This window comes from Anoplopoma fimbria, chromosome 19, assembly GCF_027596085.1.
Source record: "Anoplopoma fimbria isolate UVic2021 breed Golden Eagle Sablefish chromosome 19, Afim_UVic_2022, whole genome shotgun sequence".
NCBI lineage: Eukaryota > Metazoa > Chordata > Actinopteri > Perciformes > Anoplopomatidae > Anoplopoma > Anoplopoma fimbria.
Genome location: NC_072467.1, coordinates 18948050 through 18971019, shown reverse-complemented (window position 1 = coordinate 18971019; position 22970 = coordinate 18948050). Strand labels below are relative to the sequence as shown.

The 22970-nt window shown below is 44.1% G+C and overlaps 1 protein-coding gene across 1 annotated transcript in view; it reads right to left on the bottom strand.

Moving 5' to 3' along the window:
- Positions 1-43: 43 nt before the first annotated feature.
- reln (reelin) overlaps positions 44-22970 on the bottom strand; it is a 93570-nt gene continuing 70643 nt past the window's right edge. The window contains exons 25-64 of the mRNA XM_054619925.1: positions 22139-22344; positions 21814-21985; positions 21374-21580; positions 21014-21249; positions 19832-19989; positions 19523-19730; positions 19326-19402; positions 18659-18817; positions 18343-18537; positions 17099-17372; positions 16850-16990; positions 16567-16744; positions 16342-16426; positions 16068-16250; positions 15747-15915; positions 15408-15513; positions 15060-15286; positions 14691-14914; positions 13972-14122; positions 13568-13826; positions 13135-13384; positions 12606-12774; positions 12315-12455; positions 11849-12026; positions 10821-11014; positions 10477-10727; positions 10199-10353; positions 9824-10038; positions 9470-9647; positions 9199-9374; positions 9002-9108; positions 8661-8903; positions 8386-8561; positions 8209-8282; positions 7680-7841; positions 7388-7545; positions 6882-7101; positions 6566-6763; positions 5832-5930; positions 44-1462 (exon numbers count right to left, since the gene is read on the bottom strand). Of these exons, the coding sequence (XP_054475900.1) occupies positions 1366-1462; positions 5832-5930; positions 6566-6763; positions 6882-7101; positions 7388-7545; positions 7680-7841; positions 8209-8282; positions 8386-8561; positions 8661-8903; positions 9002-9108; positions 9199-9374; positions 9470-9647; positions 9824-10038; positions 10199-10353; positions 10477-10727; positions 10821-11014; positions 11849-12026; positions 12315-12455; positions 12606-12774; positions 13135-13384; positions 13568-13826; positions 13972-14122; positions 14691-14914; positions 15060-15286; positions 15408-15513; positions 15747-15915; positions 16068-16250; positions 16342-16426; positions 16567-16744; positions 16850-16990; positions 17099-17372; positions 18343-18537; positions 18659-18817; positions 19326-19402; positions 19523-19730; positions 19832-19989; positions 21014-21249; positions 21374-21580; positions 21814-21985; positions 22139-22344 (7056 nt within the window). The 3' untranslated portion in view covers positions 44-1365. The remainder of the gene's footprint in view (positions 1463-5831; positions 5931-6565; positions 6764-6881; positions 7102-7387; positions 7546-7679; positions 7842-8208; positions 8283-8385; positions 8562-8660; positions 8904-9001; positions 9109-9198; positions 9375-9469; positions 9648-9823; positions 10039-10198; positions 10354-10476; positions 10728-10820; positions 11015-11848; positions 12027-12314; positions 12456-12605; positions 12775-13134; positions 13385-13567; positions 13827-13971; positions 14123-14690; positions 14915-15059; positions 15287-15407; positions 15514-15746; positions 15916-16067; positions 16251-16341; positions 16427-16566; positions 16745-16849; positions 16991-17098; positions 17373-18342; positions 18538-18658; positions 18818-19325; positions 19403-19522; positions 19731-19831; positions 19990-21013; positions 21250-21373; positions 21581-21813; positions 21986-22138; positions 22345-22970) is intronic.

Below are 22970 nucleotides of genomic sequence, written 5' to 3'. Positions count from 1 at the left end.
AGAGTGAAAGAGAGCGGCTCAAACAGTGTGTACAGTATGAGGTTTGGACAGTTCTTTATTTCCCTTTTATAAGGCTGCTGGGTCTCCCCATAGTGGATATACATATATATACAGGAGATTGCTATACTGGAGTTACACTGAGGGCAGAGGGTCCATATTACACAGACTTCAAAAAACAACACTAATAGAGCCTCACCTCCAGGTATCAGAAATCAGCAGAGAGAGAGAGATAGAGAGGGGGGAGAAGGGAATCAGCACATGAGAAGAGGGAAGAGAAAGAAGAGGGGGGGATGATGCAGCCCGACTCGACTGCCTAATAACTTAACACTAGAAAATAACATACAGATTTCACGCACAGTGCATCTTAAATAGGTTACGTGAAGAACCATTTACCATAAATATCTGTATTTTCGGGAACCAACATATATAAAAAAATGATTTTAAAAAAAACAACAAAAATCAATGTTCAGTCTTTAATTTTTTCTTATTTTCTCCTTTTCCCGTCGTGCAAATCGTTCTTTCGTTCCTTCTTCATGTGGAGGCCGGGCGTTTTTTTTAAACCCTGCCCACATCCGTTCCAGATAAATGAGGAAAAGGACACAGAACCCCCCTCCCCTCCCCCCCCTAAAAGCTTATGAATTAGTAGAAAATGAACGAACAAATGAACAGAACACCACAGTCAACTCATCACAAAAAGAACCCACAGACACACAGAACAGCAAGAACACAGTACTCTTTTTTTTTTTGTTTGTTTGTTTCTTTTTTGAGCTTCTTCATCACCGTTTCTTCCTCTTAATGGTCGGTATCCTTTACGCCTCTCTTGGCGCACCGGTTTGGCGGCAGTGGAGTGGTCCTCCCCCTCGACGGCTCAGTGGAACTGGGAGGCAACTCTCCAATCGGCTGGTCAGTTCAGCAGTGATATTTTATCTCTCAATTTCACAGTGTGGTAGGAAAAGGAGGATGAGAAGAGGGAAGGGGTTGTGACAGGGAGGTAAGCCAGAGGGAGGGATGTCGGAGGTGGGAACAGGAATCAGAGGAACCACAGCAACAATTAGAAAACAACTAGAAACCCCCGACCGTCCATGAAGAAAACAAAATGGGCGCTCTACTCCTTTTCTTCTGAGTTTCTCCTGCCGACCCGTGTGGTTGGGAAGGCCTTGATTGGCTGGCGTAAGCTGATTGGATGGCCTGCGTTTGTGGCAGAGGGTAGGGGAGAGATGGGTGAGGGAAGTCTAAGGCTGACTCGAATCCTCTGGTTGGATGGGACTCGACAGGGCGATATGTCGTCAGGAGCAAAAAAAGGATGGGCGTGGCGGATCAATGCATGATTGGCAGGTCAGAGGGCGAATCCCTTCTTCGGTGGGTTCAGGCACGCTGTTGCAGTGCCCGCCTCTTGCGGCTGTAGTAGTGACGCGCGCCGGTCTGTCTGGCAAAGTTCATCATGTAGTTTTGTTTCCGGGTGCTGCAGGGGTTCAAACACAGTGAAAGAGGAGGGGGAGAAAGAGGGAGGAGTGTGAACATTAGTGACCCGAGCAAAGGGCACCACAAATCCACACATCCCCATGCACAAGCTCTCCTCCATGCACGCAAACACACCGATGGTTGAATGCAGCTTTCGTACTCACTCTCATCCGTTTTCATGCTGGCTTTTTAAAAATAATATTCAGCCATAACCTCAAACACTCAACACCTTTATGGGTCTCATGGCTCGGAGAATGGGTGCCGCTACTCTACACAACTGGATTTTGTTCACGTTCCTCACAAATGAGATGCAGCTAGATGGTGAACATGGCAGTAGAACTACATGTATCTAAGACCAAATGTCACAGGACGAAAAGACACGGGACACAGAATCTACAAACATACTACCACGGATGCTAGGGTGGGGGTGGGGGGGACTCTGACACTGAGTGTTTGAGGTCAGAGTTAACAGCCGTCACTGGGAGAAAAGAAAAAAATAAGTAAACCAAGACCATACAAGTGCAGGGTTGTGAGCAGAGAAGGGGTGGTTTTTGAAAGACTAAGAGACACAGAGAAAAGCTGCGGAGGATCGCTCTTGCTTAGCCTGTTCATTGCCTCTTCCATCCAGCAGGGCGTTGCCAGTGAGCCAGGAGTGCAGCCAGGGCAGGCAGGGGCCTCTGCGAAGCGGGGGGTGGGTGACCAGGAGGGGTGGGGCAGGGGAAGGGTGTGTGTGTGTGTGTGTGTGTGTAGGTCTGAGATGGTTGATGCTGTGGAGGTGGAAGTGTGTGTGTGAAGGCAGATGGGAGGGATGGCTGGTAAACTGCATGAGTGTGAGAGTTTGTGTGTTTGCACACACATCAGAGGGTAGAGAGGAGGGAGCTCCTGGCTCAGAGTCATGTTGTTGTTGTCCTCGGACAGACAGACAGCCATGAGTGAAAGAGGGATGGAGAGCTGTGGCAACAGTCCATCCGTAAAAGCCATGCAAGGAGCTGGATGGAGGAGGTTAGTCGGATGAAACTCTCCCGCCAACCGGGCCTTCGTTTGAAATTAATGATGAGAGATGCCCTGAATTTTAACAGTTACTGGTAAATAGATAAAAAGACTGTTGGTGCTCGGGCTTCAGTGGGATGAATGCTGCTTTAATATTTGAACTGTGTGTAAATCAGCAGCTATAGGTCAAAAACACTCCAACGGTTTGAGACAAAACAAACAGATATAGGTATAGTGATGGATTACATCACACATATACACACAAATGTCGTACCATTGACATCCTTATATGTAAATTATTACATTCAAAATGTCGTAAAGATTATGTAAACTGCACATTCAAAATCGCCGGCATTTATTAGGAATTTGTTTCATCTGTAGTGTTGAACCCTTTAAGAGCAATGACATTTCAAATTTTTAAATAAAGATTTCATTGCTTTTTTAATGCCTCTATTCATGTGTTGTTGTGAATATTGATTTGGGCTGTCTCTTAAAGCTGGAGTGCGGAACTTTTACCAAATGATCATCCGTTATGTTTAAGTCCTTGACTAGTGAGTCCACACAATGCTTATACTTCGCCTCCAGGGAAAGCTCTCTGTATTTAACAGTTTACTGGATTTGTGTTGTCTGATGTTTGTGGCGACTTTCCCACGCTGGTGAACTGAAAGTGATCATTTTACATCAACCAGTCAGAGCTTAAGGGAACAGTTAGGGTTAAGAAGCAATCCTCCATATCTGAATGTACAAACAAACAAGCTGTTCAAATGTATAACCACAGGACATATATTTATACTGTTCTTTTCTTTGTTACAACCTGTTGTCCCTCTGGCGTGTTTGTAATTGTAGACACAGGTTCTATACACAAGTTGTTGTTGTATAATTGTCTCAACAAAAGAAGGGGAAAGAGACCAAAACGGACATAAGTTTTGAAGAAAATCCTTAGAAATCTAAAATTAAAGTTTTTTGAGTGGATGCTCAAGATAAAAAAATAAAACTCTGCATTCTGAGGAAGAATTTAATTAAAAAAAGAAGTGATCAACTGCGAGGACAAACACTCGGGGGAAATATGCAGTAATTGTGTAATTACTCTCACTGCCAGAAGAGGGAGACAAAGTTCCCGCACTCCACCTTTTAGATCTATACGTTGGATCATTTTGTCAGAGAGCCTCCACCTGTAAACTGTGAGCATCTGGCCTGCTTGTTGACCTGCCTGGGGCCTGAGTTAAGGCGAGGGCATGAAGATGACTGTGGTGATGATGAGGAGGGCCGGGTGTGTCAGCGAAAGTGTGGGAGAGGGTGTGCACAGTGTAACAGGGGAGAAGAAAAAAGGGTTGGGAGGAGGAGGGGTGAGGGGAGTGGGGGGGCTGCATTCAGGAAGAGGCGGAGAACTTACCTCACACTACAGCCATGCCAGAGGGAGCAGAATACAGAAGAGAGCAGAGGTTAGAGCGCGAGAGGGGGGAAGCAGGAGGAGGGGACTGCTGTCGCGCAGAAAGGTCTGGGGGTAGGAGCCCCGGCCTGGGGAGGCAGGGGCCCAAAGCGGGGGAGAGGGGGAGAGAGAAGAGGCATCAAGATAGTCAGAGAGTGATAGTGGGTGGGAAAGACAGAGAGAATGAGGAGGACAGAAGTTGAAAAAAGAATGTAGAGAAGAAGAAGAGTTGGTGGGAATTGAGTGAGGAGAAAGCAGAGAAATGAAACAAAGATGAAAGGAAAGTGAGAGACAATCACAGGTAGAAAAGAAGACAGACAACAAGATATACAGCAGTGATCCATCCGTTGTATGCCAGAATGGGAAGAGGAAAGGAGAAAAAGGAGGAGGAGGAGGAGGAGGAGGAGGAGGAGGAGGAGGAGGATGAAGTAAGGTAGGATGCGATGCGGCACAAGCAGAGGAGTGAGCGTGACCACATGATCAAACACGTCGGTGACATTAAGCAGCGGGGAGGAAAGGCGTGTGTGAGCGCAAAAAGATAAGATTGAGCAGGAGTAGGAGTGAGAGGAGGAATGTGTGAAGGAGCGGAGGAGGAGCGGTGAGCAGAGAGAAATAAACAACAGAGCAAAGTGTGAGGATCACGGTCACTCTTTTCAGCAGCCACTGTTGAAAACCGTGCGAGTGAAGGGAGTGGGACAGGTCACAACCACGTAGACCAGGGACAGCTCAGGTTAGGCCTAAATGTGTGTGTTTGTGTGTGCGTGTGCATGAGATATCATAGTACCGTACGTGGTTGTTGTATGCAGCATTTGAAATGCATTGGGTACCCGTCTGAATGAACAATCGGCCCCCACTTCAGAGGGAACATTGCTCTGATACCCAAAGCAACATGCAGGGAAATGCATTGGAAATGCTTTATGATATTGATATGTTAAGAATATGATAGCTGAGATAAACCATGTTTCATGATATCTTCAGTGCCCTGCAGAACCTCCAGCTTCGCCATTTTGATTTCAAACTTTCACTGTTTTCCACATCGAGAAAATGTTTAATGATCCTGGTTGGACTTAAAATGCAATAAATGTAAAAAGGGAAAGAAAGAGAGAAACAATCAGTGAAGCACTGCAGGGTGTTTGAAAACTTCCATTAAATCAAAATAATTTAAGATGAAGGACATTTTTATTCCCGGTAAAATGAAATGCATGGGATGAATGTGAAAATGAAAACAGGACCAATCAGACTATGGGCCTGTCTGACAATGCTGACTTCACAGTAGAACAAAGACAGACTGTCATAGATGTGAAGTCACCTTCACAGTTTCTGTTTTGTATATAGTATGATCTTGGTTCAGCGCTCTATGTCACGCCTTTCAGTTGTGACTAAGGGGCAGGCGGGCAAACTGTAATGTTAATGAGTGAATACTGTAAATTATGAATGAATATGTGAATGGATGCTTCTCATCTCATGAGTGAAAACAATGAAAACAAATGGCAAAGAATGTTTTAAAAACCTAAATAGTTTGATTTAACTATAACTAAGACCTTTTAAAGTTTTACAAATTATATACTTTGGACTTTTAAGACACTTCAGTGAAAAAAATACATAAAAAGTTGTTTGTATGGGAGATGCATGGGTTCTACGAGACACTGAAAATATGATGATCTGACAGAGGGAGTTCATCTGTCGTACACAGAACAGCCATCCACAAACAGAACTCTTCACAGCAAAGCACATCGCATTCATTGTTCTACTCTGCTTGCCTGACATCAGAGTTGTGATGATATTTTTTAACTGCTGAGAGGTTACTGGTTACAGGTTAACTGTATCTGTGTTTGTGAGGGTAGCGTTTCTACAGGTGAGGCTGAGGCAGAGGTAGAAACAGGGGCAGATTGGGGCTCTTTATGGGGGCCAGTCTGGGGTGCCTGGGACCAGTTGGGAATTGGGTACTCACAGAACTACTTCCACATGGTCCAACGCCCACTGGTCATGTCCTGCACCGTCGTGGCGTGGCTGCCACCATCGCAGCATCACCCCTTTAACTCTCGCCTCTCTGGAGAGACCAAGGGAAACATAGTGGAGTCAGTAGAAATCAACGTGTATGTCAGTGATTATAGCAGCCAGTTTACCACACTGGTTTAAACAGTACCACATTCTGATAAATATTTAATAAAGTGTTTTAAAGATGTGACTGATGGCTTTATTATTGTTAGCAGATCATTTTAAAATGCTTTATAGATCCGTTCAAAACCATTATGAAGAATAACTTTGAGGTTGTGAAAAATCTCTTTGGATGATGTTTATCTTCCAACCTTATGACGCTTAAGTCTATCTCTTTCTATATCAGAAACACTCCGCTAATTAACTTACCTTCTGGAAAACAGTTCCAGAGCATCTTGGCCAAAATTGATTTATTGACAACTTATTAATGTTAACAAATGCAGATTTTATGTATTCTTGTAAAAATGGATCAGTTACTTATTTAGTTTAATGCAGAACACTAGATTATGGTTTATTAAAAAGTGACATTACCATTTATCAGTGACTTACTAACATTTATGACGCATTAGTAAAAGATGAATTAACATTAATAAAGCCATTAGTTACAACACATGACACCTCTAAAATTGGTGCGTTATCAGAAAACTGTATGGTTTAAACTTAAAAGTGTCTCTGTGCGTCACTCACAGTGGAATGTTGTAGGAGACTCTCTGGGCCTTTATGAAGTCTTTGGGCTGGTGCTGAGCGATTACGTGCCAGCTGACTCCATTGTTGACGCTGTATTGCAGCAGCACAGCCCGGTCAACCGTGTCAGCCTGATCCAGAGCTATGTTACAGCTGTCTGTCTGTGCGACGCTGCCGATCTGCAGCACAAACATGATCTTACTGTAGGGAGACGGAGAGGGGAGGAAACAGAGAGAAGGTTGGAGAAAGAAAAACATTAAAAGGTTTATAATACAGATTCTGATGTGGGAAAAACAGTATACATTGGTAGTACCTGTACCTGGCTCTAGTGAGGTCCAGCTGTTTGGTAACTGCCTGCCTCATCTTACAGCCATTGAAGTAAAGCGAGTCTCCGTGGGCATGCGGTGAGAGCTGCCCACAACCGCTGCCCACTCCACCACCCTGGACCAACTGCCAGCTCTCCTGAGACATGCTGCCTGACTCAAAGTTGTCCTTGATGGAGCTGGGCAGGTCGCTGCTGGAGAGGGAGCAGTCGTCACCTGATGAGGTGAGAGGAAGCAGAGGGGAGATGATGAAATCGGATGAAATAAAGATGAGAGGTGATGGTGAAATGAAAGCATACAGCAACAGTGCAAAGCCATGTTTTCAGCAACTGTGACGAAAAAGCTGTTTCTTCAGAAAATTTGTCTGAATTACATAGAAACATTTTGTTGAATATTTTATAGATCAAACTATACTACTTTGCCGTTTCTTCTAAAAAAGTATCAACGCGAAAGACTTGTGCGTTTCTAGCAGTTCAAATAAAATAAGCTTTTTGTGGCCCACCATGGTATCCCTCATCACAGATGCAGACCACTCCACTTGTACAGTAGCCGTGGCCGCTGCAGAGGCCTGGGCAGGCTTCACCGATGTAAACATGGTCCACCCCCCAGCTCTGCCGCTCTCCCGTCCCCTCCTTCTGAATCCAGCGGAACTGGGTAGCCCTGGAAACATACAACAAATCAGAGAAAGTTTACGCTGCTTCAATTATATAAAAATATGAATTCAAAAAGTGCACCAACATGAAGTCATGATATGTCCCATTGATAACCAAATAAATACAATATCTGCCTCCTACCCTGAGGAGACGTGGTCTGGTAGCTGCACAGTGACCCTGGTCCATGTAGAGCTGTTGACTGGGCTGTAGATTGTGGACTCGTGGAACTGGAAGGGAGAGCAGCCCACGTTGTTGACCGAGGAGGGGAGGCACTCTGACTGTACCAGCTGCCACAAGTCAGACCTACAGGCAGATCATGAGAGTTGAACACTGTCCATGTAAAAATACATTCTACCAAAGAAAAATAACCATTACCATAACCAAGGTTAAAATGGTTGGTGTAAAGTCAGGCTAGTGGTATAAGCCAATGATGCTTTTGACCTGATATTTAACATTCATGTTTTAGATCATGTCATGGTACCACCTGCCCTGACTGTCAGGTCCGTTTAAAATAAATGTCTATTTCTACCAATTCTCACTTAGTTCTTTGTCTACTGTTTAGCTGTTAACGGTTGGAATAGGAAAGATACACCATCAAATAAACATTTCATTTTATAACAATGTCAAAGTCTAACTCTTTATCAGGCCCCTTTTTGTCTTTTTTTTTTACCTTGCATCCTTCCTGTACTGCAGCAGGACAGAATGATGGTCTCCACAGGTGTCTGCCTCACAACCGACAACAATCTGCATCGACAAGACAGAAACAGTAAAGGACTAAAGCCTCCATGTACAAGACAACGGACAGCTTTTAATAAGGCAGGTTTGTGGCTCTCTTGCACTTCTGTACCTTAAACTGTAAAATATATCCAGGCTGCACTATGAGTTCTCGTGTGGCCAGGATGTTGTGTGTCTTGTCTTGGTTTTTATTTGGCCAGTACAAGTGGAAGGAGGGGTTTCCACAGAAGCCAGCTGTGCGCACGGCATTAGGGTAGAAACTCCAGCTCTCCTCGTGTGAAACACCCTCTGGTGAAATAAAAAGAGAAGAGGAGGAAGATCAAGTTTCCGGAACATTATTTAATTTGAAATGACAGGCTCTGATTACATCAACCCAAACCAACTCACCATCATCAAAAGTGTCAAGCAGAGTGGGTGGGTTGATGTCTGACCCCCCCACCAAGATGTTGTCTATGGCCCACTGGGCTCTCTCCAGACTGGGAGTGGCGAGGCCAGAGGAAATGGTAAACGGTTGCCACCAGCGCAGACGAGTAACATTAGTCAGAGCTCCTTCTGGGAGGACAATGTAATCTCTCCTCACTGACACGTACTTCAGATAGTCCATCTCATGCAGCAGCGTCCAGGACACGCCTGAGGAACAGATAGGGAAAGAACGAGAAAATATTAAAGAAGAGAAGAAATCATAAACTGATGATGAAAAAGGAAAAGTATGCATGTTGTTAGTGCACCTCCATCAGTAGAGTAGTCCAGCAGCACTCCCTCTTTACGACATGTTGGACGGTGGCACATGGTCATGTTATCTTCACTTCCAATCCTGGCCCAGTACTCCACAAACCTATCCACAAAAGTTCAACATGCACTTAGAGTGGCACAATATTTAAAGATAAACAGAAAACTTCTTGCTGTGGTTGTAGGAAGTACTAACTTTGCTCCGCGGAGGTCCAGATCTGTAGTGACGGCCTGTCTGGCATCGGCTCCACTGAAGTACAGGGCTGTCCCCTCAACCAACACACCACAGTCGGTACAGGGTCTCCCGCCCTCAAGCACCTGCCACTGAGGGCCTGCTGCCCCCTCCCAGTCAAAACGCTCCTTCAGAGATGCCTAGAGAAAAAGACACATATTTGAATCACCCACCATCTGGTACGGCTGAATTCTACTGAATCTGACTTTTTAACTGAGAGAGAGACAGATTCTACCTTTAGAGGAGAGCTGGCGTAGCAGTTTGGTCCAGTGAACCCCGGGTCACAGAGACAGCGCTGATCCAGACAATCTCCATGTCCCCCACAGTGGCCGTCACACGCTGGCCCGATGTAAAAGTTCTCCACTCCCCACTGAATGTCTGAGTGCTGCTGGAAAAACCGGAACCGCACCGCACTGGGAAAAAAAACACAGGATAGGTTCGTCAAACAACATGCATAACACTTTCATAATTTATATCACAAAAGTTTCATTCATAATTTATAAGATAATTTTGATCTCTCAATAATTTAAGTCAAGCATGCCTTGATGGTACAATTAAATATGAAGCATGTGAAGGTGGGATGACTCACGTGTCAGCCAGGCTGTCAGGCAGAGGATAGACGGCCCTCTTCCAGCCATCAGCAGAGAAGAAGACTGACGGCTGGGAGACCTGACCTCCACAGCGGGGGTCAGCAGGCAGACACTGGGGCATCAGGTACTTCCAGGTCACTCCAAAGTCCACTGAATACTGAACGTGGATTTGTCGGTCTGCATGACGCTCCTGCACACTGCAGCCTACTGCAATCTAAACCAACGCAGGTATTAACAAGGTCAACATCATAGAAAATCAAGCCTTTTTGACTTAAATTCATACAAAGGTGCAATACATTACATCATGATGAACTTTATACACTTAAAGACATCATGCAACACAATTAAGTGTTCCTTTTAGGCTCATTAGTTACCTTAAATTGCATGACCCAGCCCTTGTCAGGAATAATATCATGTGTAACAGCATACACCTCTCTCCCATCAGCGTTGCCACAAACCATCACTCCATCAGGGGAGCTGCAGAAACGCTGCACTGAGCAGTCCTCTGAGAACAACCAGTGATCGCTCACTGAGAATAAAGAAAGAAAGAGAAACAAAAAATAAGATACGATTAAGACCAAGAAGCTCTGTTAAATAAAACTAATTTGACATCCCTGTACACTGTTTGATTGAGGCATTAATCCATTAATACCTATAGGTGCTTCCTCCTGCTCGCTCAGCTGCCCTATCCTTCCTGAGGTCCCATCAGCAGGCGCTCTCTCATGGTTGGGCAGTGCCACGCCTCCAAAAGTGTCAGATATCTGCGCCCGTGGGTCCGAGCCGGCGATGAGGACGTTATCCAGAGCCCAGTCACTGTGGTCAGCTCCCTCATGCTGTGGCTGCCACCAGCGCACACGCACCCCTTCCTGACGGGCAGCAGGGGGCAGCAGCACATTCACAAACCTGAGCACAGACATAAACAAATAAAAGAAAGTCACAGATACAGTGCAGGAGAGGTTGTTAAGTTCATGTGTCGTTGGTGAAAAAAAAACTCACCCAGGCTTGGTGTACAGATCGTAGAAGATCTCTGTCAGTAGGTGCCAGTTGATTCCTCCGTTCAAACTGTACTCCAGAAGCACTCCCTGGTTACGGTTGCTGGGTGGGATCATGCAGCCGTACATGAAGTAGAACTGGATGAACTCAGCGTTGGTCAGGTTCAGGTCCACTGTCACCAGCTGACGGCTGCAGCTCTGGGCACAGACACGTATAGAAATGAAGCCAGTAGAGTCAGTCAGAGGCTCAGCCAGTACTGATCTGTGATGAATGGACGCCTGTCTTTCTATTTCTCTATTAAAAGCATCCTTCATCTAAGCATATAATCCATCCAGAAAACAAACCCAGAAGGCTCATGATCTATTATGTTATTTTCATAACATAAAACATTGTTAAAACATAACCAGAATAACAAAACTGACTAAGGTAAAGTTTGATCTGAACCAAAGTAGTAATTTATCTTGACACAGCTTTATGCAACACTTTTAACTGCTGCTCTTAAGAGGTTTCTCTGGCAGTGTGTCCATTAAGAACAGCCTGTCAATTGGTTTCCATTTACAACACGGCCCTAAGTGCCTGTGGAAAACTTAAAGCTGACAGAAGAGCTGACACCTTACAGACAGATTGATACTCGAAGAAGCATCTTTCAGATACTGTTAGATGTCTCTCTTTTCAAACTTTCTCTGTATCATCTGTTTGCTACATTGAAACAGCACATCTCAATGCTTTTGCAGTCTATATTGCAGAAGTTTCTTTTTCAATCCCTACCTAGCATTGCTTAGACGGTAGGTTAATGCATAGAGTGTGTTCACATGAAGATAAAATGACACAGTAGATGTCATTATATATAAATGATAGGAAAACTAGATTGAGCATTTATCTGTACAAACCAGAGCATATAATAAATACCCTGGAGGGTGGGAAAACTGTATTTCATAATATAAATGCATTTAATCTTCGCCAAATCCTTGGTTGGGGAACTTTTTATAATAGAAAAGAATCAAACGATGCAGGAATAGATGTATATTTACCCCACTGAAGTGCAGAGCAGCTCCAGAGGCCACGGCTCCACACACAGTGCTGAGTTTCCCACCGGTGAGTACGTGCCAGTGGCTGAGGGAAGGAGCTCGACTGAAGCTGTCCTTCAGCTGGGAGGGCAGAGGAACCACAGGCTCGTCGCAGTACTCTCCACCCCACTCTGGGTCACACCTGAGGGAGGATGGTGGAGTCAGATACAAATAATCAGACACACTTTACATCACGTTATAGTGAGTTAAGTAACAAAAACATACTGGATACAGTAACTTTACATGATCAAATAAATATTCCTCATACCAAATTATGTTAGCACATAAAATAACTTACGAAACAATAGGCCACTAAGTTATAAAAGCTTAGGAAAATAAGTATTTAAAATATAAACGTGTATTTCAGTTCTTACACCTTTTTGCTCACATTCCAGACATCAAACGCATGCATGAGGCTGCCATTACTTACACACAGGAGCTCTGTTGGCAGCGTCCATGTCCAGAGCACATATCTGGGCAGCCATCTCCAATGTAGAGGTTGTCCAGAGCCCAAGTCTGCTGCTTGTCAAAGGGGGCCTGCTGGAACCAGCGGAACCTTGTGGCTGGAGACCTAAAGACATAAATCAAAGTCACTGATAGATCTCACAGGTTGTCACAGGTAAATCCTGACATGGCACTTTATGCTTATGATATTGGTATATTGCAAAATCAGGATATGCTACACAAGTTTGTCCATGTGTGAGTTCAGGGCAGTGCTGACCTGGCATATGATGGGATGGGCAGGGTAATGCGTCCCCACTTGTTATAAGTGTCAGAAACCAGCAGCTTCTGCAGGGTGTAGGAGGAGCAGTCAGGGCTCGTAGGCAGACAGTCTCTGACCACAGGCTGCCAGGTCAGACCCAGATCCAGAGAATACTCCAACTCTACCGCTGCAGAGAAACAAGAGAAACACAATTTTCAACATAATGCATAATCAAGAAACATCATAAAAAACGTGAAAAATTAACAGCTTGACAGTAACTAACTTAAGATAAAACTAAATATAGAATGTTATGATTTATTTTTAAATCTTGATTTAACTGTATTTCACTAAATATGTCTGTCGTCGATTGATTGATTAGTTGATCTACAAATACATCATTTGCAATATAATATCTGACATTTTAGAGACAAAACTATTTATTAATTAATAAATAAATAATTGCCATATTACTCAATGAAAATAATTGTCAGTTGCAGCCCTATTGACTACCAAATACAGCTTATTCTGATCTGATTCACTTGCTTACAGTAGCAGGAGTTGGTGACAGAGCAGGAAGCAGAAAAGTCAAACTGAATGAAGGCATCTTGACCCAAACTGATGTCAGTGGTAACAGCATAGCGAGTGTTGGACTTCTCTATAAATGCGAAAGCAGCCCCATCAGAGCCACAAACAGGCATTCGGGTTCCTCCAGGGTGGAGGAGCCATGAGCGCCCGTCGATTGATGAGAAATCATCTTCCAAAGGTCCCCAGCCACTGGCACTGCCACCTACCACCACCTAGGGAATAAAAGATTCATATTTGCATAGATTATGAGAAGCAGGCGGATAAAGTGGATTCGTCAGAGATATGAAAAATGAAAGCTTGGAATTATAACAGCCATAATGTTTCACTGCTTGAATGAAAATTATTAAAATACGTATTGATGGAGCAATGGTTGGATGAATCCTCACTCACTGTACCTGATCAATGACCCATGGGCTGTAAAAGTGTCCATTCTCAGAGGGCTGCCACCAGCGGAGGCGAGTGGAAGACGTGCGGGCACGCAGAGGGATCTCCAAGGCCACCAGGCGAGCCTGATTACTGCTGTTACTGAAGAGAAATTCCTGCAAGAGGCCCCAGGAGAGACCTCCATCCACAGAGAACTGCAGCAGAACCGGCTGGGAGCGAGGATCTGGGGCAGCTTTACCACAACCAAGACGCAGGAAGAACTGAACAAACCTGCAGAGTACAGACATAAACACATGAGATTATCACTGAAGACTGTCAATCAAACAACAACAAAAATGTTGATGGTGTAGTTGTATATGCAGAGAGTTGACAGGTTGCTTTTCTTTGTTGTTTGTTTGTGGGACTGAAGCTCTACCTGGCATTTGCCAAGTCCATGTCATTGGTGACCAACATGCGCAGGCCGTCCTCACTGAAGAACAGGTGGTTTCCACTCGACATGATTCCACACTTCCTGGATGGTTTGCCGCCGCTCAGTAGTCTGAAACGCTCAGCATCCACAGCTCCCCCTACAGACACAAGGATGTACACAAACACACACATAGCAAGCAACCAAACAGTTAACACACAATCATAAATCCATCATATACTGTACTAAAAAACAGAAAAACTGAAGACCTCTATTTACTCAGCACTTATTAAAATAATGTCATAAAATGCTTTAAAAATACTTAGAAAATCATCAGAGCTATTTTAAGATATGTATGTATAAGTATGAATTAAGGTTCACAAGTGCGATCATAGAAAAGTCGTAAAAAGTAACTGGGTAAATGGGTCCCTATTTGAAACTTAACAACCACATTTATTTTAAGGACAAAATAAGTGTGAAATAATTTATCCTGAAATTCCAACAGAATGCATCACATTTCATTTCAGTAAAACAGTAAAATACGCTGGCTTCAAGCTATTTTAAACATGCAATGACCAAATGATAACTCTCATAACAATATCACCACAGGTTGGGATTTCTAATAACTCTGAGCAATAAATACTATCCAGATTCCTTCACACACATAGATTTTTTGATAAATAAAGCGTTACTTCCTGACGGCTTTTTGTGTCTGTATGTTTGTGTACCTTCAAAGTCCTCCTTGAGGAAATCAGGGTTGGGAGTGTCAGGCACAGAGCAGTCAGATCCAGAGTGGCCGTGGTCACACACACAGTGGCTGCCACCCACACACGTCCCGTGGCCGTTACACATGTCCTGACACTGTGGGCCGATGTAGATGTTGTCTAAGGCCCATGTTGGAGGAGCAGAACCAGTTGAGAAGAAACCCTGATACCATCGGAACCTCACTGACCTGTAGGGAGGTCAAAGAGCAAGGTTTAGAGAGACAGACGGATAGTATCAACAGATTGTCTTGTAAGCATATTAAAATAAATTGAAAGAGGTTCCCCTTGTTTTTCTTTTATGCGTCTGCCATACAGAATGTATACGGTCCTTACCCACAGAGGCGGAGCTTGCCAAAGTGAATGACCTCCCTCCTCCAGCCCTGAGTTGTACCAGAGAAATAGATGCTGGCAGGGTGGAGCTCCGTGGAGCACAGTGAGGATGGCTGGGACCCACCGGCACACAGGGGAACCAGAAGATGCCAAGTGGAACCAAAGTCCCGGGAGAACTCAAGACGCACTGGGTGGGAGGAACTGCTTTCAGCGGTGCAGCCGACATTAATCTGGAGAGACATAAATATAGACATAATCTGTGAAGAATGACGGGCCATGATTTATGTTTCGATTGAGTATGAGTTATTGTTTCCTTGGAAAAAAGGAGACATCAAGGCTGTGTTTGTGTACCTCAAACTGGATGATAGTGTTCTCATTTACGTCAATGTCCCTGGTGGTAATGGAGTGCTCGCCAAGCTCGCTGGAGACAAACACCATGGCTGACTCATCCTCCTCCCTGAAACATTCACACACACACACACACACACACACACACACACACACACACACACACACACACACACACACGCACACACGCACACGCACACGCACACGCACACGCACACAACAAACACAGAGATTAGTCAAGGGTAAAATCATCTTCTTTCAAGTTTTATCATTATTTGGACCACGGATTAAATCAGAGACACTGTCAAGACACAATGTCAACAAAAACAATGTTTGTCTTACATTCCAGTCTTCTGATAGGGGCAGTAGAGGCCAGTGTTTCCACCGGGGAAGAACAACCAGTTGGACTCATTGGGTCCGTCCTCAAAGCTGTCTATCACCATCGGTGGGTTGTTTAGGGAGCTTCCATCAATGATGAGATCATCTATCACCCACACCTCCTCTTTCTTACCTAAAGAATATAACATTGTGGAGATTGTTACACACTGATTCTACTCGTACAGGCCGCATGAAGTGAATGCATGTGTGGATGAAAAAGACAAAAAATGCAAGAGCACAGATTGTGTGAATTTTAGTGTGCAACCACGCGATGTGTCCACTCACCGCTGTTGTAGGGCTGCCAGAGTCTGAAGCGGGTGGCGTTGGTCTGAGCGCTGGCTGGCAGCGGCAGGTGGAGGAACAGAGTGTCAGTGGAAGCTGGGAAATAAAACTCATCCAGCATCAGCCAGCTGATTCCTCCGTTCACAGAGTACTGCAGCAGCACTGAATGGGAGCGCTCTGGGACACCTAGAGAAGCCCACAAGAAAAACTATTATGACAACATCCTGAGCAATATAATGATCAAAATATACCTAAGAGAAATCAGGTAATATATTACCTTTAGTGATGAATTTAAAGGAGAACTGGATGTAGAGAGTGTTGGAGCAGTCCAGATCCCGTGACACTATCATTCGCAGACCATCCTGCAAACAAACAGAATGAGGATTAGATAGTTTGTCAGCTCAGAGGAGTCAGTGATCTAAAGATATCAAGCTGTGTCTCTGTGATTTAACTGTATTATTATTGCTTTGGAGGTTTTCTGCATGGTGTTAAGGACCCATACCCCTTTGAAAATGAGGGCAGTGCCAGATTTTAGAGGCTCTCCGCTCAGAGTTCCCCTCTCTGCTCCGTACACCTCAGGCCACGTCTCCTGTTGCAGGTTCTCATTAAAGTCCTCTCTCAGCACAGATGGCAGGTGGGCCAAAGGCACACAGTGCGCCCCTCCATAACCCTTGTCACACCTGTGTGAAAATAAAGATAAAATTTACATGAAGTCAGAAAATAAGTGCAAAAATGACCAAACAACGGAATTCATCAGCTGTAACAGAGATGTCTGTTTAACTTACATGCAGCGTCCATTGTCACACAGACCGTGTCCAGAGCACATCCAGGGGCAGCCAGGGGCCAGTAACACGTTATCTAGAGCCCATCCTTCTGCCCCGGGGGTGAAGTGGGTTTGGATCCAACGGAACCGAGTTCTGGGGGAACTGAAGGATACAAAAGAAAGTTACAAAGAAAAGCAGCTTCGGCAGTATATGCACTTTCAGAAAATATACAAATACTGTCTACTAATATCGGGTATAAAACACACGTACTTAGCAGCACTGGGAAGGTAGACGGTGATCCTCCTCCAGTGTTTGTACTGGGTCGAGGTATAGATGGAACTCTGAGTATAACCAGCACAGCCAATGGCTGGGGGCACACACTCCGGGGTGATGAGAGACCAGTGATGACCGCAGTCCGTGGAGTACTCCAGTCGCACACCATGGGAGAAAGAGGTGGACTTACTGCAGCCCATACTCAGCTCAAATTGAAGGAATGAGGAGCCCGACACCTCAAAGTCCCAGCTCTCTGCATATCTTGGCTTCTCTGCAGACAGAGAGTAAAACAAAACGTCACAATCACTGGTATTCACTATAATCTGATTCTAGGATCCACACTAGGTTAGAATGATTTAACATTATTTTCATATTAGAGCCACAAATTCTGTGGCTGAGGCATAACTGTGAGGAAATAGGCTCTGGGGTCAATTATGTATGATAACCTTGTAAAGTAAACAACACACACGTTGCTAATTTCCATGTCAATGCCACATGAAATGAAAAGTGTACACCCAAAAGACAAAAAATTGCAGAATAGCTTTGAAAATATTAGGTATAGAAGTTATTTGTAAAATGTGTGCAGATTTCAGTGCATACGAGAACTGCCATGGATTCTGACAGTTCTCGCACAGTTTTCACACAGGGACATGGGAGCTTTATGTTCACAAATGTGTTGCCAAATTGATCTGGCTTTGCACGCTTAATGAATGGGCTCTGTTGTAATGTAATATTTGTGCAAAGTAAATCCGCTTACAGCTTGATGCAAGCATAAATAACAAGCAGGATGTTCATTCAGGTTTCCTCTCATTAATAATGCAGGACCCACAGCGCCACAGTAAATGGGTGATTCAATTTCAGCCTATTGTGTGGGTAACACTGGGATTTCACTGTGCAGACATTTATGTGGTTTGTTGAGTATGTGAATATACAGTGTGTGGCGGTTTACTAGCTGTGAGTATGCATGGCTGTGTATATGGTTCTGCCACATCCTGCTTCACCTTCACTTCAACACATTCACACTGGGCTGCTCACTGCAAACACTGCGGCTTCACTGAGTTGGGTGTGAAGTGTCTTAGTCAGGTGCCACTTGACAGTTATTGTTGAGTGAGTTACTCCTTCACTTTCCATTCAAACACTTTCTGAGCCATTCAAAGAATTACAACTGATCAACATGCAGTCGTAAGTCCTCTTCACTAAATGTATGTGCTTATGAACAGCGATGTGTTTGTGTGACTCACTGTCAATGGCCTCTGAGTTGAAGGTAAGTGCTGTGTCCAGAGACAAACAGTCCACAGTCACCTCCCCACCCTGAATGCGGTACCAGTTGTGCCTCAGAGGCGTCGTGCCATCGAACTTGTCCTGGAAACCTGTTCTGGAGCTGTCGTTCATTCCAATGAAGACATCATCTAAAGCCCACTGGGCAGAGTGTTTCCCTACAAGGATGGAGAGAGAGAAGTTAACATGTGTAACGACACTAAAGCTGTGATATCAAAAAACATATTGTAATTTTTCTGTGATCTTCTGTTGCATTGTGCTTCCTAATTATGCACTTACCTTGCTGTGGCTGCCACCACCGAAATACTGTGTAAGAGGTTTTGGCAGCAGGTGGCAGCTCGATGGTCACCACTTGAGGCTCTAAGAAGGAACTAAAGTCCAGCTCCCTAATGAACTGCCACTGGACACCATTGTTGGTAGAGAACTGGACAATGACCCCTAGAATCACAGAACAAAGAGCAGAGTGGAGAGAACTTTTAGATGGGAAATCCTGTTGCATAAATGTTGATACAGAATTTAGTAAAATGAGCAGCAAGTAAAAGAAAACAATAAAAGTAAATACAATAGTATCAAATAACAGAGCCGTAGCCCTGATTTTTACAGATAAGCTGTTTAGGAGGCTGGCAGTGTTTTATCTGACATTGCAGGAACAACCCGACTGAGCCTTCAGCACTGCTGCAGGCTACAGATCCACAACCTGCTGACTGGTGAACAGACTATAAACAGACAACACTAGACTTTGATTCTCCACTGGAAAAAACACTGACAACGAGTAACAGATCTGAACATACACAGCCTTGGCTCAATCACAGGGCAGATCAAAGACAAACAGTGAGGAAAGAACAAATGGAGACAAGCCAGTGGTGAATGGATCAGATGTAATGCACTGTTGAGGAACAGCCACATGAATGCCGCAGAGGGCCTCAACACAGAATGTAATAATTACCTTCGTTGCGGGACCGAGGCCTGGTGCAGGTGGGCCCCAAACTCTTGCTGCCAATTCGGATGTAGAATTGGACCAACCTGTGTGTAAACAGTAACAACAAAATTTTAGTTTCACATAAAAAAAACAAAAAACAGCCATCGATTTAACTGGTCTCCAGTGCTTCTAAATAGAGATTTATAGGACTTAATTCCCCTTACCGTGTGTTGGTGGTGTCTAGAGGCACTGTTCGTGCTTCTCTCCTCCCAGGACTACTGAAGTAGAGAGCTTTGCCCTCACCAATGGTGCCACAGCCACCTCCAATTTGACCCCCACTTAGAGTCTGCCAAAGGGGGCTCAACTTCCCCTCAAAGCCCTCCGTCAGCTCCGTTGGACTGGCTACCGATGGGACACAACTATCCTGCTCCACTATAGAATTAAATAGGGAATCAGAAGGTATATTATAAATACAGAAATATGGAAAATTTTATCTATATACATTGTTTTTCCTTCTCTGTCTCTAATTGTACCTGTGTATCCCATATCACAGAAGCAGACTCCAGAGATGCAATCTCCGTGTCCCCCACAGTGGTTTGGACAAGGCTCAGAAATGTAGACCCCATCCAGGGCGAAAGGTGGGGCATCTCTGTACATGCTGCTCTCCTGGAACCAACGGAACCTGGTTTTACTGGAAAAATGAAATGGAAGGGGATAAAGGTAAGAGATAAATACAGACATTAAAATGACCAGTCTTTAATAAATATATATTCTGGGGTGAATTTACAAAGAATGGATTGCATCCACTGCTGCCATCATTTGAAACTGCTATCTACCCCATCTCAAGGTCAGATTCCCAAAAGATATTGCACTACTGTAATGATATTACAGCACCAAGACGTCCATAAAGTTTTGCAGCTGAGTGCAATTTTCTCCTCTTTTGCGTCTGATTGCGATTATCTATGTGGCAAATTAGAAATGAGCTTGAGGCCAATGCGTTGGTTGTGAGGGGGGGGATCAGCCTGAGCCAGAGGTCTTGTCAGGGGGTGCTTGCCAAAGTGCTACTTCCATCCAAACCTCCTAAAGGCAGTTAAGAGCGAGGAAAGGAAAAAATGTAAGCCCAGGATTTGGGAAGGGAGGGAAGACATCATTTGTTTATTCATTTGTTTGTTCTGTAATCTAGCTTTACATTTTTTTTCAAAAGCGGTATTTAGGGAGCTTAATTCATTACTTTTTCATGACATAGATAACTTTGCATCCTGTCATTGCTTCCCAAAATAAAGGAGTTGGAGCAGAGACCCCTTATAAATGCAATAAAGTTATCACAAACAAACTCTCTGAAGACACTAATAATTTCACTGTAATAGTGTTTGGCTAGTAGCGGAGATCTTTATGAATTGGACTGTTTTTGCAATGAGGCTCATTTAAATGGAAAGGGGCGGATTAAGTGCCAAATGTCTGCATATAACCTAATTTAAATATATGCAAAGAGCACAAGGAGGACCAAGATGCCATTTGCTTGGCAGGCTAGTTTGGGGTGAATTTCACCTTTTGCGATTGCTTTTAAAAGTTTATTTTGTTTCATTTGTGCAGGTTAAGCGTCCACAAAAGACGCAAAATCCTTTTGTGAATTTGCCCCTCTGTGTCTAAAGAAAATGAATAAAATTCCTTAAACATTGTTTCAAATCCAATTGCATGCATGTTACCATAGCTACCTGGCTGCAACATTGCGTGGTATGACCACAGTGACCCTGGTCCACTGTTCATAGTCTCCAGTGTTGTAGACAGTGGGCTCTCTCAGCTCCCGACCACTGCCCTCACAGACACCTGCCCCTGGGGTTCCTGGGTAACAGCCCTCTCGGACCAGCGCCCAGGTGCGACCGGCATCATGGGAGTACTGCAGCATGACTGGAGCAGACGCGCTGAACTCTGCCTCACAGCCTATGTTCAACTGGTAGGGGAAACAAAAAATGACAGAACAACTTAATTCTGATAAACTGGCATTATGTGCATGTTTTTCAAAATTGCACTTTAAAAATGCCTTTTTCTCATCTTTACACTTTCCATGTGAGTACCTTAAATTGAAGGGTGTAGCCAAGGCGCAGGGCCAGGTCCCTGGTGACGGCCACCCTGTCCCCATCAGAGCGCCCAAACACCATGGCAGAGGGCGTTGAGGCACAGAAGCTGTTGTTGCTTTCCCTCTCCATGCCTTCATTACCCAGCATCAGCCACACACTCATCTGGTTCAGAGGGTAGTCGAATGCTGGCTTCTCGTAAAAGTTCTGTAGAGACAGAAGACAGCCAAGTTTAGTTGTTTTGTGATAACAGGAACCAGTGTCTGTAGCAAATCATATCTCATACAAAAATGGACACATTTTCAGAAAGATTCAAAGTTTTATGGCTGTTATATCTCAGTTTGGCTAAAACTTTACTCAACAAGAAAATACTTATATAATATCTCAAGATGAGAACAAATGACGAGTTAAAGGAAAAACTGCTCAAATTGTTTCCTGACCTGTGGTAGAGTTGGATTGGCCATGGGGATGATGTGTTTCTCCCTCTCTGACAGAATTATGACATCATCGATTGCCCACTGGTCATAACCATCACCAGAGTGAAGAGGCTGCCACCAACGAAACCTTGTGGAGGGAGTCTTAGAGGCCAAGGGAAGCTCATAGTGGACAAAACTGAGAAGGGAAGAAGAGACAGATTATTGATGTTTCTCTTCTTAAATACAATCATCACAGCCACATCCCAAACTATTGTTCCTGTATGGACAACAGAAAACAGTAAAAGTAAAAATGAGGAATATTAATTTTCTTCCTCTGCAGGTTTCTCACCGAGGCTTGGTGAAGTCAGTGAAGTACATCTCAGCAATGAGGCCCCAGTTGATGCCTCCGTCGTTGCTGTACTGCAACAGCACTCCTTCCTCCCTGCTGTCTGCCTGGTTACACTCGGCCCAGTCTCCGCCCACCCGCAGGTAGAACTGCACAAACTCCGCCCATTCAGTGTCCAGGTCCCAGCTCACCAGCTGCCTCAGTCCAGCCTGACAACACACACATATATTCAGACATATTAAAGAAGGATTGATCGCCTAGGAGCTACAACACAAACAGTTTAGTGTGTTATTTTTTATATCCATGGGTCACACTTATACTGTATCATGGCCATTTTCAAGTTATTAAAATAGTATTTGCTTGTGTTGGGCAAAAACTCTTTAAATGTAAACTTTGTTTTGCTAATAAATTTGTCAATCCTGAAATAAATACCACTGCAACAGAAAGGAGAAGCTGTTTCCTAGTGACAGCAGCAACATGTAGATTTCCAGCTGTGTTTGCTAATTTGGAAACGTGATGAGGTTGATACAATTCAGAGCTGACTGAAAATTGTGTGTATCCTCCATCCAGTAAGAATCAATTATTCTATAGAACCACAGAAGGATTAAATAAAATCCATATATTTTTGAGGTCAAAGGTCAACAGCTTTTGGCAGGAAAAACTAGAATGTTATCAGAGATTGTAAACTGTTCCTCTTCCAAGTTTGCACAATCCTCTAAATTACTTGGAACATAACACAACATTTTTTACATTTATAATCTGGATTTGCACCAAAACACAGTGGGACAATGATGAAATTCATGTGCCTGATTTCTTTCTTAGAAGTAAGTGTCAA